The sequence below is a fragment of the Pollicipes pollicipes genome, unplaced genomic scaffold, assembly GCF_011947565.3.
Source record: "Pollicipes pollicipes isolate AB1234 unplaced genomic scaffold, Ppol_2.1 Scaffold_4881;HRSCAF=5763_pilon_pilon_pilon, whole genome shotgun sequence".
NCBI classification, from domain to species: domain Eukaryota; kingdom Metazoa; phylum Arthropoda; class Thecostraca; order Pollicipedomorpha; family Pollicipedidae; genus Pollicipes; species Pollicipes pollicipes.
In genome coordinates this window covers 30,343,921-30,363,899 of record NW_023596576.1, presented here as the reverse complement: position 1 = coordinate 30,363,899, position 19,979 = coordinate 30,343,921, and the positions used below count along the sequence as shown (strand labels likewise).

At 50.2% G+C, this 19,979-nt stretch overlaps 1 protein-coding gene and 1 long non-coding RNA gene across 2 annotated transcripts; one reads left to right on the top strand and one right to left on the bottom strand.

Moving 5' to 3' along the window:
- Nucleotides 1–356: 356 nt before the first annotated feature.
- On the top strand, nucleotides 357–2,677 carry LOC119101051 (histone H3-like). The gene is made up of 2 exons (XM_037224296.1): nucleotides 357–367; nucleotides 2,242–2,677. The coding sequence occupies exon 2, from the start codon at nucleotides 2,267–2,269 to the stop codon at nucleotides 2,675–2,677; it is 411 nt and encodes a 136-aa protein (XP_037080191.1). The 5' UTR covers nucleotides 357–367; nucleotides 2,242–2,266.
- A 12,070-nt stretch (nucleotides 2,678–14,747) lies between these two features.
- LOC119101439 (uncharacterized) lies at nucleotides 14,748–16,902 on the bottom strand. Its single transcript, XR_005094560.1, has 3 exons — nucleotides 16,689–16,902; nucleotides 15,252–15,332; nucleotides 14,748–14,879 (listed from the first exon to the last, which is right to left on the bottom strand). It is a non-coding gene; the product is annotated as an uncharacterized LOC119101439 (long non-coding RNA).
- Between the last annotated feature and the right edge of the window lie 3,077 nt (nucleotides 16,903–19,979).

Here is a 19,979-nt window from a genome sequence, read left to right as displayed (position 1 = left end):
CTTGGCAACGCTCTGGCTACGTCCCTGCCTACACACAAAAGCAGATCAAATTGCGTACATTGCATGATGGACAATGAAGTGTCCGTTGGATTATTCCATACCTAATGTGGACAGCTTCCCGGAGGCTATTTTTCTGCGATGGATGGTAGAAGGGAAGGCTATTCGGAAAACATACTGTTGCACGTGTCCAACACATGTTTCATCATGTAGTAGCAGCGCCGATCCAAAAGTATGGAACAAAGTAGCCATACGATCAGCTCGCAGTCAGTCATGCGGGAGGCATCCGCGCCAGGGCAATGACCACCGACGGCGGACAGAAGCAGGGCCCAGATATGGAACATTTGGCAGATGGGCCTCGTGTCTTGGTTCTTAAAAGCAGTATGAGCCATCGATCCACTTTCAAAATTCTCACCAGCCTATGTTCAGGCCGTATTTTGGCATTTACACTGTGGAGGCAGATGCCTACTCAATGACCCAAAATGCCCACCCGCTCGTGCAATTTCGCTTCCCCATGATGCTAAAATGGACAAATAATCCCGGGAGGCTGGATAGCCTTATTTGCCAAATGACAGATGAGTCGAATAGGCAAATGATTGTGCAACAGTGAGAACAGCTCTAGATGTATACCTAGCATAGCAGCCATGACATTTGAATAAAGAGCGATAACAACCTCCATCTCTACCCCCTCCCGCCGGTCATTGGGCTCGCTTTCCAGTAAAAGTTCCTGATGTACACCCTTAGCCTGGCCCTCCACCTTTTGAAACATTCATACGCCTTTGATTGAGACATATATGACAAGTTTGATGAAGTTTTTATGACAGTCCTTTTTCTATCGATTTCGGCAAAGAAGCCTGGCATGAGCTAGCTCCATGAACAAAAACGCGCAAGTGTCATCGGCGTGTCGCGTGTGCGATCATGGTCTTATATGTCACAGTGCTGGAAGAAAAGATGAATACAGACATAGTCTGAAAAATAAATAATGAAGTCTAGCAGGATTATAGTTCAGACACTATCACTGCACGCGAAAACACTAAACGTGACAAAGAATGCAACAACTTGTACGAATGCTCCGTTTACAGAATGAATAAGGTCGGCATAGTGAGCATGATCGAGGAAAGCTTGATAGCATATCATTCTTCGGTATCGCACTGAGTACTTCCTGACTGTTTCCAAGAACCATCTCGCAGATTTGACAACAGCCTGGTGCTCTTCGCAAACTCATTGCACAACTTGACCGTACAGCTATAGGTAATAGCCGTACACCACTCCTAGCTCTATTATTTGTTTTCATTCATCTGTCTTTCGAAATGAAGCCTAAATCAAGCTTGTACATCAGATATGTTGACGAAATTTGTCGCATCGGAGCGTAGGAGGCTGACTGGTTAGATTTCTTTGCTAAAATTAGAAACGCCACCCCAACATGTCTGTAATACCGGCACAGAGCGCTCAACAAAGTTAACTGCTTCCTTGACACCTTATTTGTAGTACCGCTAGATGGGACCTAAACCACAGTCATACGGTTGAAGCCCATAGTGCCCCGATTATACTACACTTCGCGTCGGCACGCCCATGACTAAACAGCAAACAGCCATGAAATCTCAAATATTAAGAGCGTTGCGCGTTTCTTCTGGCCTTCAGTCTTGTGAGAATAATGTGCTTGAAACTGAATTAAAATGGGAAGTGCTCCTCGTTTTCCAGGACAATATATACCCGTAAAAACGACCGTACGGTGCCGCTTGCATTGCGCCTCCCCGATGTAATTCCTCATCACGTCCGAAAAGAAAACATAAAAGGTGAAATAAATGCATTCTTCATAAGTGGAGCACGTCTCCATAGTTGACCTAATGTGAGAACAGGGATATACCGCGCTACCACTGCACAGCGGAATGACTGCAAACAGGGGCGGGTCCAGTATGTCGTAAAGGGGGGAGGTGGAGCACGCAGGATTGTGGTGCCCCCTAGAGTTTGGGGTCCACTCCCAAAAAAAATCTGCAATTAAATTTGAACATGAAAACGATATGTGCATTACATCCCTAGGTTTTTAGCCAGGTATTGCCAGCTTTTAGCGTTCATTTTTTTCTTCTCTTTTTAGCCCTCCTTTTCTAGGGGCTGCGCAGCATAACCTGGGTTCCAAAACGTAAATGATTTATTACATGCATAAATGTGTATGTATATACGTATATATATATATATATATATATATATATAATACATATATATATATATATATATATATATATCAATATATGTGGTTACGGTTTGAATAATGGCGCGCACCAAGCAGACGGCACGCAAGTCTACCGGCAGCAAGGCGCCGCGCAAGCAGCTGGCCACTAAGGCAGCTCGCAAGGGCGCGCCGGCCACCGGTGGCGTCAAGAAGCCTCACCGCTACCGTCCGGGCACGGTGGCCCTTCGCGGGATCCGTCGCTACCAGAAGAGCACGGAGCTGCTCATTCGCAAGCTGCCGTTCCAGTGGCTGGTGCGCGAGATTGCGCAGGACTTCAAGACGGACCTGCGCTTCCAGAGCAGCGCTGTCATGGCTCTGCAGGAGGCCAGCGAGGCGTACCTGGTCGGTCTGTTCGAGGACACGAACCTGTGCGCCATCCACGCCAAGCGGGTGACCATCATGTCCAAGGACATCCAGCTGGCGCGTCGCATTCGTGGTGAGCGTGCTTAAAAGCGCTGAGAGCGAAATCATCAACTTGGTGATTCATCAACTTGATTCATCAAATCATCAACTTGATGAAAAACATCAAGTTGATGATTTCGCTCTCAGCGCTTTTAAGCACGCTCGCCACGAATGCGACGCGCCAGCTGGATGTCCTTGGGCATGATGGTCACCCGCTTGGCGTGGATGGCGCACAGGCTCGTGTCCTCGAACAGACCGACCAGGTACACCTCGCTGGCCTCCTGCAGAGCCATGACAGCGCTGCTCTGGAAGCGCAGGTATATATATATATATATATATATATATATATATATATATATATTATATGCATAGATGTCACAGTAAATACGGGACCCCACGCAAACAACATGCACGACCTTAGGGTAGCATGCCTAGCAGACCTCACCCTAATTTCATTTTAGTTGACCGCTCCAGGAAACCCTAGTGTACCGTTGGGTGTAAAAGTTTCTCATGTATGCGCCAAAGGATTGAAAATGAAATGAAAAAAATGGGATAAGACATCAAATCTCCAGGAACTTATGTACAGGGACAGTTCAGGTGGGATAATCGAAGCGAAAGATCTCTGACCGGTCCATTGGACACCTCAGTGGCGCACGTATACAGAACGTGCGTACATCGTTGCGAGGAAAACGTGACAGGTAAACACGTTAAGTATGCCCAATGCCGAATTAGGTAATATCATCGCGTGCGTACTTTGATAGATGCAGCATTGCACAAGAAACACTAACTGTAAAGAAGACGTTTTAACGGCAGGAGACAAGTATTCATATCTTTAAATCGTTGCGCGCAATCGTCAACTTTGTTCAAGGCAAGTAAGCATGCATCATCTTGGGACGTCACATGAGCAGCATTTTTCATGTGAAGCACATCTAGAAATGGCGCTTTAGTCATTGTCTTGAACACCTTGACCTAATTATTGGTACTGATCATCTATTACTTCAAATTTAACCATGCGTGTTTCGATCAGCTTTCCGCGCGTGCTGGATGTGGGGTGGGTCTATAATACCATGTCAAAGATTATTCACCTTCATTCAACGATATTCACTACTGACCACGAATAATTTTTTATGTCAGCTTGCTATCGCTAAAAAACCATCCCATCGTAGCCACAATGCTGGTGTATGATGCCGGAAATGGTTATTAACTCGAATTTATTTGTTATTTGAACCTGCTTGTATTTAATAACCCGAACTTATGATGTCTACATTATACTGACAATCGAGCAGTCAAGATCGGCATCCAGAACTGCCCACTGCTGGTGTCGATTTCGACAATTTTTGGGCATAACGCGGCTATAATTCCATTTCATATTCCGCCTGCTTTCAATGTTTTTTAGCAGCCCAAAATGCAGCCCAAAATGCAGGCATTGAGCACCTTACCGGGCTCAGCTTTGACAATCAGCGACTTATGCTCGGCACGGCGCCTCCAGCCGGCTCCATTGCGTCGTGGGGCGGACATGGATATGTTACTGAGCCAGTAATCCGGCCGGCCAGCCTCACGCACGTGGTCTTCGTAATGGTGTCGACCGTATGCGTGCGGCCGGTGCTGGGCGGGGAACGCTGCCTGCCAATAAGGGCGATTATTCATACCCTGGCGGCCGCTGTAGGAACTAGTTTGGAAGCTTTGGTCTTTGGACATTCTGTACCTTGGACAATACGTACAGTGGACATTCTGTGCTTTGGACATTCCGTACCTTGGACATTCTGTGCATTGGACATTATGAAACGGCCCCTTACACTCTGCGCCATTTTGAAAGTTATTTCTCATCTTGGGCATTGTGTACCTTGGACATTATGAACTTTGGACATGCTGTACCTTGGACATTCTGTACTTTGGACATTCTGTACCTTTGGACATTCTGTACCTTGGACAGTATGATACGGACCCCGCCTCTCCCTGCGGCGGCGGTGGGGGATTACTCTCGCTTCAGTGGAGCGATCAACCATCACCTCAGTTTCTTCAACATGTCTCTCGGCATTTTCAAACTCGTCATTTTCAGACTCCGAGTCATTTTCTGAGTCCCACACCCTTTGTTCCGCGTCAACGCTGGCCATCTGTCCGCGTCATTTGTCACCTCATCTGCCTATGTCCCCCGGCTCCTGTCACCCTGGCTCGTCAGATGTAGCTGCCTTCTTCCCACAGGTTTCAACTGATCGAAATGACGTATGAAACGATGCCTAAAGTTGTCCTCTCTTTTGATGCGGTATGTGTTCCCTTGTCGGCAGCTGATCACTACAAAGGGGCCATCCCAACGGGGTTGAACTTTTCCTGGCGTTCCTGGCTTTTGTGGAATCTTCATACACACCCGATCCCCCAGACGATAAGGTATCATATTTGCCGTTTTTCTACTAGTATCCACTCTTTCCTGTTTTGTCTTCTGCTCCCGTCTGACCACCTCCTCGTGAGCTCTTGCCAACGTTTTCACCAGGTTTCTGGCCCAAGATAGCTCTGTGCTGTAACGGCTCGAGGAACTTTCCTCCGTTCGAGCTATCTCAGGAGTGCGTGGGTGGCGACCAAACTTGAGAAAAAGGGAGACCTGCCAGTGGCGTTGTGTGGAGCCGACATATACTGGAATCTAACAACACCTAGACACTTGTCCCACTCGCATCCCGACTCCTGCACATTGCGACGGATTAGGGCACCGATTGTCTGGTTCGCCCTTTCCACAGCCCCATTCGACTGCGGATGGAATGCACTAACCCTTTTTTATCTATGCCCATCAGTTTGGCCAACACCGCCAGATGCTGGTTGTTAAGTTCCAGACCACGATCTGTCAGTATGGATTCCGGGAGACCGTGACGGTACACGACACTCGATCAGCGAGCTGGCGAGGTTTCTGCCGATTTGTTTGGAATGGCGGCCAATTCGACACTTTTGGTCAGAAGGTCCAGTGCGACTAGAACGTACCGATTACCCCGTCCTGTGGTTTGCCGTCCGAACGGCCCCATCAGGTCAACACCGACCTACCTAGGAGCTACCAAGGAGCATGGGCTGCGTCGTCATTTCCAACGGCGCCGTGAAACGACGCTGCGTGTTGTTTGAGCGTGCACATACCAAACAGCTCCTACAGTAGTTCCTGACATCCTGCTCCATTTCCCACCAAATATATCCAGCCTGCTTCATAATAAGCTGACAGGTTCTTCCAGCACCGAAATATTCGAACTCGTCATGTTTGAGGCTCAAAACACGTGGAATGAAACTTTTCGGGACCAGTGTGTACATGTTGCCTGCTTTGACGACGACTAATAGACTGCTGCCTTTATCAATGACCGGTTCAAAACCACGCTGTCGCCACCGACGGCTGTGTGGACCCTGCACTCTGTTGAGACGTGCCTCCATGCGCAGTGCCCTGGACGCCTCGTCCTGCTCCTGAGCATCTCGCATGCCCTCTTCGACCGGGTGAGACGGATCGCGTGACTGGGACTGTGGCGCTGGCTGCGCTGCGGAGATCATCACGCGAGACTGAGCATCAGCTTGTTGCTTTTTCTCGGCGCGACGGAAATGTATGGAAAAATTTAACTCCTCAATCTCTTCAACCCAGCGTGCGTACCACCCTCTCGGATCTTTGGTGTTGCGTAACCATTAAAGCCCACAGTGGTCAGTGAACCACTTAAAGCGTGCTCCAAGCAGGTACAGTCTGAATTTCCTCAAAGCAAAAACAAAAGCAAACACTCCCTTATCTGGAATGTGCCAATTCATTTCACTATCTGAAAAAGCCTTCAAGGCAAAACTTACCGGCCTGTCGACCCCTGATTGGTCTCTCTGTGATAGAACACAGCCCAAACCAAAATCCGATGCATCCGTGCTAACCTCAAATTCTGGCTGCATGTCTGGTAAGTGCAAGAGCGTGAACGTCCGGAAGGCCTGTTTCAGTTCTTGAAAAGCATTTTCTTTCCGTTCATCCCACTGGAACTTGGTCTTGCCAGAGATTTTATGCAGCGGAGCCGCTACAACCTGGAGATGTGGTACAAAATCATTGTAGTAATTGCAAAGCCCAAGAAATTGTTTCAACTGTTTGGTTGTCTGTGGTCGCGGCCAATTCTTGATAACCTCGACCTTTCCTGCATCTGGCTAAAGACCTGAAGATGACACAGCGTGCCCAAGAAACCTTATTCGCCGCCTACAGGGCACCACTTTCTTGCTCTTTACAGTCAAACCAGCCCACCTCAGTCTTTCCAGCACAGCTTGCAGCAGGTGCAGGTGGTCCTCTTCAGTTTTTCTACAGACGATGATGTCAGCGAGATATGCGGTAACCCCTTTTCCAATCAGGCCCCGCAATACCTCTGCTACCAGGCGAGAACAGCACCCAGGCGCCCTCTTAGCCCCAAATGGCATCACCCGGAACTCCCATTGCCCGTCCTCTGTTGTAAATGCCGTTTTTCTGATCTTCCACAGGGGCCACTGGGACCTGCCAATAAGCCGAGTTCAGGTTCAGCGTGGTAAACAGCTGGGACCCGGCCAAGCTATCCAGGCATTCCTTGACAGATGGTAGGTAGCGGACCTCATCCATCGTCTTGCTGTTTAACGCACGGAAGTCCACCGCGAAACGAAAAGAACCATCTGACTTCTTGACCATCAAAATAGGTGACGACCAAGGAGAATTGGAACGCTGGATTAGCCCACGGGCTTCCATGTCAGCGATTTGCCTTCGCACCTCTGGTCTCAAATGATATGGGGTTCTTCTTGGCCTGACTGCAACAGGTGGCGACCCGCCGGTGTTTGTGCCGAAGTGGGCACAATGTGTTCGACCCAGCTCAGCATCAGAATTTGCGAACACGTCCCGATATCTGTCAAATAGACTCTTAATTTCCTGCGACAGACCTCACTGACTTCCGCTTCCGCCAAATCAGCGTTAACCGGTCCGACCCGTTTAGGCTTGTCACTCCTACTGGAGCCGTCGTCATGTCTTCAACCTTGCCAAGAATGGAATGGATATAAAGGCGGACATAATCTGGTCCGGGGTTTTCCACGAGGATTGGAATGCAGTTATCCACCCTATACCAAGCCAGGCAAGGACTAGAGAAATAGACTAAAGCAATTCCATAACGCTCCATTTGTCGAGGATCCGGATCAAACATAACATCTCGAGAGATCCACCCGAAGTCTTCAGCTTGTGCGTAAATAATCCTTTCCGAAAATGGTTCCACTGTGAAATCAGATGCAAGGCGCACGGAAACTGGCTGCATCGGAGTGCCATCTAACCGCTCCTCCAGCGGTATACGAAAACCCCCTAGATACAGCACCCGCCCGCTGTAGTTTACTTGGAGGGACTTAAACGACGCCAGGACATCATTACCAAGGATGGCCGGAGCAGACAAATCTTCCACCGCCAATACCTGAACGTCATTTATAGCTGCCGGACCGATCAAAACGTTTGCCAAAGCCATTCCAACATATTTCAATGTTGTGCGATTGGCTGCGATCGGGTGGACAGCCGCTGGATTGAGTAGTAACGAGCTGACCCCGGAAAGAGATGCTGACACACAGGTAACCATTGCTCCCGTATCAACCAATCACGTACAATCCACTTTCGCAATGCGGTCACGCACATGAAGCGTGCGGCCCTGCGAATTGTGGAGACCTTTGACCTCTGATCCGGTTACCACCGGCCCCGCGGTAGTAGCCCTCCTGAGTTTAAAGCCTGATGACAATCATGCTGAGTGTGCCCAAGCTCACGACAATGCTAGCAGGCAACGGGGGCCGGTCGCCCCCGGCCGCGACCCATTGGAGCCAGAGTACACTCCACCTGCCGGTGGCCAGAAAAAATACATGTCCAGCATCGCATTTGTCTGCCCCGGAAACCAGTCCGGCCGACCCGGGCGCCGGCCAGCCCGGCCCTGCCGCACCGCTGCCTTCCCCCTGTGTACGCTCGTGTGGACCGTCCGCCCAGCTGACCTTGGGCGGGTCACGTGGCGGTCCCCCGCCCCGCCGAGCCGACCGCTGGCTGACCCGCCCGGCCCCGAAAGACGTCACGCCACCCCCGGCGATAGCGCCAGCCGGCCGGCCCGGCCGCCGCGCGGATCTCAAACACGGCACGAGAGAGCTCGGCTACCTCGTCCCGGAGATGCTCAACCGCTCCCTTCTCTACTGTAGACCCCTCCACAATTTGACTGACTTTAGCCAGCGAGCGATGGACAGCCTCCTCAATTTGTTTTGCATGTATCGGCATCTTATCAACATCAATGCTAGGATGCAACAGGCCTAACTGTGCCGCAACCTCCGGAGAGATGCCATCCAAGAAACGACTCCTCAAGAGACGAATCCCACCGCTGCCACCAGTGCGGTATACGCGCTCTCTCACCGGTATCAAAAGACTGGCATCCCAGTGACCGCTGACCGCGGCGGCAGGTCGGCCGCCGCCTCCGACGGTTGGCCGCAGAAACGCGCCCAGGCACGCCCAGGCGCGCGCGCCTGTAACCCAATACACCACACCTTAATCTCAACCTTGTGAGTTTGAAGTGAATTGGTTCTTAAATGGCAGATGTGACAGATCATTATTCAAGTCATTAATTCTGTTAAAAAATCATCTTAATTGTGTAAATATGTTTCATCAAACCCAGCCAGAAATGTGAACAAGTCTGGTGGATCAAAAATTGGTGACAAGCTGCCTGAATATGCCATCTCACAATAACATATGTTCCTCCAGAATTGGCATTGTAGTGGTTTCTGACACAATCCAGCACTTGGGTCCTGAAACAAGGTGGGAATTTCTATAAAATTGGCAATGTGTGGTGGGTGCCTTCCTCTAAATTGGGGCACAATTTTCTGAAGCACTTACAATTCTTGCCTGTTGTCTGCTCATAACAGGTTTCCTGCATAAAGGGCAGTTGCAGGGATACCGCCAAGATTGTCAAGCGTCTTAGGTTGGTGGGAATGTAACTATCCACGGATAGTTTGGACAGCAGCTTTATAATTTCTGTCTGAATCTGTCTATGCTGCAAGCATGTGGGCCTCGAGGAAGGGGCTGCTCCCCTCCCCCTAGCTACATCACTGTGCAATGCCCTCAGCATGCTGTAAGTAACTGTGAATGATAATCATGGTAGAAGCACATAATTGCTTGGCATCTTGGAATAAATCATTAGCAATGCCTTGGTGGGGTGGGCCAACATGCAAAAATCTGCACACCAGTTCGCACAGAAAAGCTGCAAATGGTGCGCAATTGCGTCCAGACAAGAAGCCATTCCAGATTGCTTTGCTTAAGCGCATGGCTGCGCATTCTGAATATTCATCGTCCCAAAAGCTTTCCGTAGCACAGCCAAGAATGAACAGGTAGATGCTCTTACCCAGTGATGTCTTGAGCTCCCTGAGCTGCTCACTGAAGCACGAGTGGCAACGAGAGAAGTGTGGCGACAAATATGTCTGAGGTATATGCCAGGCAACTCCTGGTGAGGGTGCCAAGCCCCATATAAAAGCGCTTTTATCAATGTCGGGTAGTCAGCTTCCCGCTTTTCGAAAGTTTCCGGGTGTTGGGGGATCAGAGGAAAGCTTATGGGAGTCTGTAATTGATAGCTTGGAGGTCCGCGACACTCGCACAGGGCGTCAACTATGCGACACCCCACATGGTGGTCGTCGTAACATTCGTACATCCGAAAGTGACTCCCGCGTCGGCGGCGACGCAGAAAACCGACTCCTGCATGACTGCACGGTAACACAGCGACCCCTTTTCGGAATGTGACACCTCTGAGGAGCTTTGAGTCCACGAATACGGTGGTGGAGTGTGACTACTGGGTGTAAAAACCTTTCAGTGCAAACACCCTTGACCTGAAAAGTGTGTGTGTGGGGGGGGGGGGAGGGGCAGTTAACACTGCTGGCCCCCCGCCTTGAAAAGTGGGGGGCATCACCCCCCTGTCCCCTTGTTCTTGCGCCCATGGTCTCTACCTCCCTCATATTTCTACTGTCTTACCACCGCCACAATGTTGCCTCTACCTCCCTCGGATTTCCACTATCTTACCTCTGCCACAGTGTTGTCTCTGCCTCCCTCGTATTTCCACGATCATACCACCGCCACAATGTTGTCTCTACCTCCCTCGTGTTTCCACTATCTTACAATCGCCACAATGTTGTCTACCTTCCTGGTATTTCGGCTGTCTTACCACCACCACAATGCTGTCTTTACCTTCCTCGTATTTCTACTATCTTACCACCGCCATAATGTTGTCTCTACCTCCCTCATATTTCTACTATGTTACTACCGCCACATTGTTGTCTCTACCTCCCTCGCATATCTACCACCTCACCAACGCCGCAATGCTGTCTCTGCCTCCCTCGTATTTCTATTTTACCACTGCTACAATGCTTCGATACTACACAGTCTCCATGCGACCCACAGGGCGTCAGTTTGTCGGATGCTCACTGACAGGGGTGTAGTTTCCTTTTCAGCTGCAAGAGGGCGGCTTCACTCTCCCACAAACTCGGGCTTCGCCCCCCCCCACACACACTCGGAAGGAAGTGGGCAAAGTCCGGGGATAAACCTATTTGTTGGCTCATTTTGAGGGCGGGTCGGGTCATTTTTTCATTGTTCGGGCCCCCCCCCCCCCAATTCATCTTGTGTAACTACACTCCTGCTCACCGCTGCCACATCCCCCATAGCGTCAGCTTCGCTAAATGTCATTTATGCCTATAACCCCCACGATCATCCTCGATCTGCGATCCTGCAATTCATGCACTGGTGCTTTTTGTGTAAATCGACGCCCTATAGCAAATGGAGATCCCAAGATTCGTCCTTGTTGACGTGACAAATAAAGGATCTTTTCGACGGTTTGATTACCGCTCAATCTGTATCATCCACACATACATTAGATTAAAGGTAACTCTATAAACCGGCCCTTCCCACGGTTAAAAACGGACCTTCCCACCAACGCAAGGAGCGGGTTAATCCCCGCTGCGAGTAACCAGCACGCATTTGCACGCCTCACGCCCGTGGACGCATGATGTGAAAAGTTCAGGCCCTCACTGTCCTCTTTTAAGCCGCACACGACCCAGCAAGGACGCCGACAAACAGGCGGACAGGCATACAGACAAACGGGAATCTTCGTATAGTTATTACATGACAACCTCGAGCGAACATAAGTCAGCACAGAAAACATGTTCACCCCTATATTGTAGCCGACCTTATTCTGCAGTCCGGGGCCTGAACTCGGGTCTGATGGGCACGGACTCAACAGCCCGCAGAGCGCAAGCTGCGCGCAACTGTCGGCATGATAGCAAGGGCGGCGAAACACGCCTAGTCTTTTTTGTTGTCAAGTTACAAGGAATTCCACGGGCCAAAACTCCCGTCACAGTGATTTGCTCTTAGAATAAACTCTGGAGAGATCTGGGACCATAATTGCTCGTATGTGCAAGCATGCTTTTGCTTATGAGCAAATCGCCGTTCGACGAACACGTACATCTTGTTTTTTTTTCTCAAATTGTTGCACTTTTTCAAACCAAATATCGCTGAAAAAAGCTGTGCCGTTAAGAAACAAGACCTGCCATTTTTAAAAAAGTTAAGAATTTCGCCTATTAATCTTTCGCTAAGACGGCCACACAGTTCCACACGTGATAAATCGGCAAAACGGTCTATCCACCGTAGAAAACCCGTCAAAACTAGACTATTAACTTTTGACCGCCGCTGTGCACGTACGACGCCGTGTGCGCAATCGCAGAGCTAGCGCCGTATGATACCCATTTCAACTCTTTGCCGAAACATGCCACTTTCTTACCGCTCCGGCCAGTGGTTATCGACATGCAAGCACAGTTTCGAACGGCTGCTGGATTGTTTCGCGAGGCTTGCATTTTTGCGCACGTAAGGTGCACGAGGAATACAGCCATACAGAGCGATCAGTCTCACACTGCATGATCATCGCCATGACTGAGCACATCCTGGGATGATGAACAAGATGTAAAAGTTGACGCGTTGCAGATGAGGCACAGAATCCATGACGCTGACGCATCTTTCGATCTCATAATTTTCCCACGCTGATGGCACACAAGACGCTGTTTTTCCCGCAAATACCACTTCTGTTCAAAACGTCATGTCCGGGCAAACTTCCGCATACCTGCTACACAAGTGCGGGTCGCCCGCTGCCAATCACGCATCAGCAACTGACCGGTTATCATCATGACCGAGAGTTGAGTTCATTTTATGACAGCAAATATGACCAGACGTTGATACAATTAACACGTCGGATGAGAACACCGCTCAATCACTTAAATTACTTAAATTTGCTCTTCCTCAAATAGTGCGCGCGATATTTGCAGGAGTCAGGACGATTACTGGCCACAACACCGGTGCCTGGACGGAGCCGCCACACGAAACTGCCGTCGACAGCGAGTCGCGGTCTGTGAGAACATCGGCATGTGACATCATCCCACCGTTCCTTCACGTTCGGACCCGGCGAGAGGCCGCCCCCCCCCCCCCCCCACGCGCACACAGGAGAGCCGAACCACACGCGTCATTCGAAAATGATCTCGTCGGCCACCTCCAGCTCGTCGTGGGCCATCGCGTGCTCGGCACCGGCGACCACCTCCAGCTCGTCCTGTGCCATCGCGTGTTCGGCTTCGGCGGCCACCTCCGGCTCGTCGCGACCCATGGCGTCCCCCGCGTCGGCCCGGTGAACCCCCGAGTCCGGTTGGTGGGCGCCGTCGCCGGCCACCGGCGCCGCCTCCGAGTTGGCGTCCGACGCGTCCGCCGAGCCGCCGGTGCCCGCCGACGCGTCATCGGAGTCGGAGCCGGCGGCGGCGGCCAGTCGAGCCAGCTTGTCGCGCCGCCGCCGTCGGCGCAGCACCTTGCGCTCGCGCTCCTGCTGGCGCCGCTCGTCCCGGAACACGTCGCGCACCTGGTCCTCGGTCACCTCCGGGTCCGTCTTCAACAGCTGGATGAAGACGCCACCGGGCGTGCGGCGCCGCGACCAGTTCTGCGGGTCAGGACGGTTGTGGTGGAATTCATCATCCAGGCGTAAGTATTCCGTCACATCACATACCGCCTGTGCGTGTGAGATGGAGCAAACAAGAGTCAAACACACAAAATAAAAAAAAAACTTTGCTGCAAGAGTAATCACCAGGTCAAAAAGCATTATCACATAACTCCGGCCCTAGATTCCCCCAGATGGCCGAGGGTCAAGGTCATGACGGCGCACCGCAACGCGATAAGTGTGTAAGACGCTGAAGGAGGTAGGCGCACCTCGCGAGGTGCGCGCGCTTCTTACCCCTCGGCGCTGCTCATCGCCCAGTACTCACATTGACTAGCATTCCGCCACCTTCCTCTACAGATTTGGTTTCTTCAAACAAATCGATGGACCTTTTGACGCCGATGACCCGTACGACATTGTCTGAAACGTGATGAACACATACAAATGCAACAGTGTACTCGAAACCCATTCAATGACAGGTAATAAATACTCTCCTTTAGAAAGGTGAATAGCGCAGGGCTAGTTCGACTGGTTATATTTTAGTGTAACGGCCCCCAACCATAATCAGGTACACCAAGGAACGAAATTTGTCGATGACGTAAAAGACGGGTCATCGCAGAGCAAACTGAACTTGAATGAATCAACGACTAACAAGACATGTCATATGGGTCATGAGATATTCACAACCTTAAACATAACAGAAACGCCATCCACTGACCGATGATCTGGGGTTTGTCCTCTAGCAGCTTAAGCGCGATGTCGGCGGCCACCTGTTCGGCCGGACTCTGCTCGGTGACCTCGAGCGGCTCGAGGCGGACGGCGTCGGCGCGGCCGCGGCGCCAGCCCTGACGCGCCTGCCGAAAGCCACGTTTGCGCGGGTTCTCGGCGTCGGCGGCGGCGTCGGCGGCCGGCCGCGGCTCCGGCAGCTGGTACGACTCGACATCACGCTCAATGCGCGGGCCGGCCGCCAGCTGGCCCAGACCGCCGGCCAGGTCGGCCGTGATGCCGTCCTCGGCCAGCACCGACGTCCAGACCGAGAGGCGCGCGCGCCGCGCCTGCAGGCGCCGCGCCGCCTCCGCAAACGCCGCGTTATGGTCAGGCGGCCGGACGGCGGGCGGCGGCGCGGCGCTCGGACGCGGCCGCTTCCGCCCGCCGCCACCGCCGCCGTCGCTGTCGCCGTCGCTGTCGCTGCCGCTGCCGCTGGAGGCGCCACCCGCCGGCGACTCGTCCTCGTCGCTAGCGAAGGCAGGCGGCTGGACGGGCGGCCGAGGCGCCACTGGTCGCTCAAGTCGCGTATACACCTGGGCAGAATGCTCATGACATACTCTGAGTGATGCCTTTGTTCAATTTTCACAAAACCAGCAATTGACAGCAGCTTTTCTGGCAGAAAGGTAAGCATTATTCCAGAATGAAATTAGTCTACTTGTGTCTACTTATATACAGGAAGCATTGCAGGGGCCCCAAGGTAAGTGGAAATTTCAACTTGGAGCTTTGAGGAGATGTCTGTACTTATTTTAACAGGGTTCAGCCAGCTCACTTTTTAGAACTTTCTGACATGGGACCTGCTTTTGTCAGAAATTTCAAACAATTTACAGCATGATACAACATGGTGGGACAGGTTTCATACCTATTTCTAGATGCAAGATTACAAATATATATAACAAAGCACAAACCTCCAAGTTGTCTGAGACTATCTTGGGTAGCTCTTCATCTGACTCAGCCAATTCCCCCTCTTCAAGATCCATGAGGCTGTCCTGCAGGGCATCACACACATAACAGCTTCCACACATAAATTATTCATTACATGCACCAGTTATATGTAATGGTATGCCCATCTTCATTGCTTTGGGGTGTGATGTACTTAAAATGCTTTAAACCTATGGTATTGAGATCCACAAGGGTTCAAAGGACAGGTAAGCATTGAGCAGCAAAATCAGCACTGTCAAAAGCCAACAATAACCACCCCAATGTTGAGAAAATTTGGCACTGGCATGGTGGGGATGCATAATCTTACAACATGAATAAAAAAGGCAGCTTTGCCTCAAAGTCTGAAGAAGTCCCACCCCGTCCCCACTCTGACGTCTTTGTCTTTGTCTTGCTGACAATGCTCTCAAGGTAGTCCAAACACCTTATACTTGAGACAGCACAGATGACCAGCAAAACAGTGGAGCTGCATCATCTGCAACCACATGTAAGCAAACCCTAACATAGTTTGCAGACTGCTATGCCCTTGATATCCAACATATAATAACTTTCTACTAGAAACCTGTGTCAACAACTTTTCCATGGTTTAGTAATAAATGTGTGACATGACAGAACATCTTGTCATGAAAGGTCATTTGAAGTCAGAGCAAGCAGACATTACATAAAACATCAAACCAAGTAAACTAGCACATTATCATATAGCCCAGCCTTCCCTTGAGCCTTGTGGTGTCTGTGGCAAGGGCAGGCTAATCTAGAGCACTCAATTTTAAAAAAAATCCAATAAAAATTGTTTTCATTGTACTTCTGCCAAAATATACCTGTAGAAGATCATAATTTCTTGCAAGATAGTCTTTCTCATCCCTAAAATCAATGGATGTGCCTGGATGCCAAATTCTAAGCAATGACCAAATCCCTGGCATAGCTGCACTGAAATTCAGATAGTTATCACCATGTCACTGCTAACCAGACATATTTGCAGTAACATGCATTTTTTGCAGTCTGGCTCACAGCAGACCAACTGAGGTATTCTCAATTAAGGACAGAATGCACATGATTAACATCCAAAGCATAACTTTCCACAAGTGGATGAAAATGGGTGCAAAATATTGACCCAAAATACCACTGTTTGTTTTGGTTGATAGTTCAACTAACCTATCAGGTGATTAACATCTTCCTAGGATATACATATGGCTGACAATTATCTGCACATTACATCCAATACCAGCATCACTGAAAACAAAGTAACCTGTTGCTCCACGTATTCAGTAATAACCATGAATGAATTATCAATATTTCATCACACTGTCTCCATCATCACCAATCACTACCTTAGATCCCACCTTTCCATCCAATACTATGAAACACATTAAGGTAGGGTTAATTTTGTTTCCACGATACTGACTTACCAGCAAAGGAAACGCGCCGCAAACTATAAAACGTTTACCCACGTCAGATAATCCGGTAGAATGCCCGAACTATCAATAAGCATAGAGCTCTAACACGGAGGGGGTATATCCTTCTTTCAGTGCCTGCTTAACACAATGATCAAGATCTAGCTTCGTTAACGCCCGGCTGCAACAATTCAATCCCAGAGTACGCGCAAAGGCTACCCGGGGTGGCCCGCGGGATGGAGAAAAGCCGGGCGAACCAGGGGTTGTGACCAGTGTTGTGGACAATAGGCAAGCTCCTTTTGGTGGCAACAATCCTACGGTGACGTCACTGGAATTCAGTCACTGAGAGTCACATGATGTCAACAATCCAGGACAGCAGTACAGAAAGTCGGATGAAAAAAAAACTTAAAGGCAAAACGTGGACAAGAATAACTGTCGACAGGGACAAGAATCGAATCTGCAAAAGGCGGAGGACAAGAAGGAAAAAGGGGACAAAGGAAACGGATAAAAGTCGAAGGGCAGAAAGACCACGGAGGACCACGGATTCAAATAAAAAGTCTAGGACACAAAATTGACAACGGTTAAGTCGAAAAAGAGGAACTGCAAAAATTCCGAACCGAACAAAACGAAACGATGAAAAACCGACAGGAATAAATCAACATACAAAACGCAAAAGACGAAAAGTCCAAAAGAAACAAAAACCAGCAGGAAATTCACGGGACACTACTAAGAAGTTATCACGACTCGCTCGCTGTCACAAGCACACCTTGAAACTCTGAATATTGAAAATAAAATGAATGTTTCCTCTATATATCTACCTCTTTGCATACTGAAGGTCGATAACTCGGTATGCATAGGACATTTGAACTCATGTAATGCTGAACACAGGGGCTTAGTGTTCCCTTCTTAGTTGGGGGAGGGGTGACCGTAGCGTACACCCCCCCCCCCCCGCCAACTGTGGCAAGATGATGGGTCGAAGACGGGTTGAAATCAATTTGTTGGCGCTTTGAAATAATTATTTAAGATATAAATATACGTGTTAATGACGCTTATCATCGTATCGTATGAATAAGCTCAATTTTCCCCTTCTGCAACCCCACTCCCCCCCCCCCCAACCCATCTCACAAAACTACACCCCTGGCTGAATAACCAGAAGCACCTCATCGTTGATATCCACAGACAAAGTTTTGTGTCTGAAACGAACCCACACAATGTGGGTGTTTCATGGTCTCACAACGTGCGCGCAGATTCACTGCCGACAAAGTCGCACGACAAACGCCGTCCGCTGTCCTGCACACCCAACTTCTCTCCTTCTCCCCAACGTAAAACGCCGGGATGCCGAAGGCACAACGCCGCCACGCAACCGGCAAGTGCCAGGTGATGTTGTGAAACAGTATAATTATTTGGCGTCGCATTATTTTGGCCCTTGGGTGGCAGCTTTCCCCGAAATCCATATTGAACTTTGTTTGGTCCTATCCTGGCCCGTCAAACAGCATGTCACGCCCAGTCCCGCCTGACCTCGTCCTGTTCCGCCCGGTTTCACTCGATTTTGTCGAGTTCCGTCCTGCCCCCCAATAGCATCATGTTTCGTCCAGGTCTGTCTGATCTCGTCCTGTTCCGCCCGGTTTCACCCAATTACGTCTGGTTTCTTCCTGGCCCGTCCTGCCCCCCAATAGCATCATGTTTCGTCCAGTCCCGTCTGATCTCATTCTATTCCGTCCGGTTTCATTTGATTACGTCTGGTTTCGTTCTGCCCCGTCCAGAAGCATCATGTTTCGTCCAGGTCCGTCTGATCTCGTCCTGTTCCGTCCGGTTTCGTCCAATGTTGTCTGGTGCCGTCAGGTCCCGTCCCATTCGTTTCGACCACGTCCGCTGCTCTCTGATCGCGTCCGGTCACACGTGGTCCCGTCTGGTATCGTCCGGTTCGGTCCGGTCCCACCCGGTTCGGTCCGGTTCCGTCCAGTACGGTCCGGTCCTGTCCAGTCCGGTGCAGTTCCAGTCCCGTCGGGTGCGGTCCAGTCCTGTCCGGTCCGGTCTAGTTTCAGTTTCGTCCGATTCGGTCTGGTCCAGTTCCAGTCCCATCCGGTTCGGTCCGGTCCGGTCCCGTCTCATCCGGTCCCTTAGGATCTCGTCCGGTTCGATCCGAATTGGTCACATCCCGCCCAGGGGCGCAGCGAGAGTCTTGGCAAGGGGAGGGGGGAGGGGCAGACGGTTGTGAAAGGGCCCCCTGATAGCAAAAGACCTCCTCCTCCCAAAAAATTGCCTGATATGACCCTTTTGTTATTGATGACATGCTTTTTTTAGATATTGTGCAGATATAATATCTCCACGTTTTTACCTTCTATAACTAAGATATTGGCCAGACGCTACCGCGAGGTCGATTCTGCTACGAGTTTTTTTGCAAATAAACTGACAAAATTATGCGTTGATGACTGCATGAAACAAATCACCGGCGCTCCTCATTTTACAATCATCCAGTGGACTCTTTAAACCGATGGAGCTCAGAAGCTTCGTCAGAATTTTTATCTGGATTGCGGAAGAATTGCAAGGCTTTGGCAAATATAGCTTGAAGATAAAAAAGGGTCAACAATTTGAATTAATATGACCAGGCTATGTTCGTCTGGACATCTTCAACATCCAGTCAGAATTGACAGGTGGTACAGATTTTGTAACGTAGTTTTGAGCATGCGAGCTTGCATATCTTACAAACCGACAGCGGCTTGCACTACAGGCAGGGGCCAACAGGTGGTCAAGAATGGTGACGCATCTGAAAGAAGTACATTTGAACGTTTTGGAACACCAAATCATATACTACGAGACATTCCTCGGGTGTATTTCACCTGTGCGGAGTTTTAGATGGATGACAGTAACCTATTGTTCTTCACAGCACCGCGAAGTGGTGCTGGAAACTGGTTGTGGAACTGAAAGAGTTAAGGTAAATATCTGTTCGTCGTGTTGCTGTAACTCTTAATCTGTCCACAGGGCAACCTCAAAGTGAAAACAAGATTCGCCCAGTTTAACCTTTGAACTGCATGAATTAATTTTAGAAGACATTCGGAAGAGTTTTTTTACTATGGTCCTTGTTGCGCGCTCGGCGCCCACCCCTTGGCGTTCCTCGCAGTGGCCAACGCCGTCCGGTTTTACGAAAGCTGCGACCCATGCCATCGCTGTCCTTGCTCCCCGAGATTACGGGCGTCATTGGGGCTTTATGCCGCACTCAGCTGCTTGAGCTACATGGCGTCGCCAGCCACTCACCCTGGCAGGAAGGACAGGCACCGTGGGGAATCGAACTCTGTAGCTGTGGTT

Excerpts from the sequence above, each read along its gene's own strand:
- LOC119101051 (XM_037224296.1), top strand. The coding sequence starts at position 2,267 with ATGGCGCGCACCAAGCAGACGGCACGCAAGTCTACCGGCAGCAAGGCG.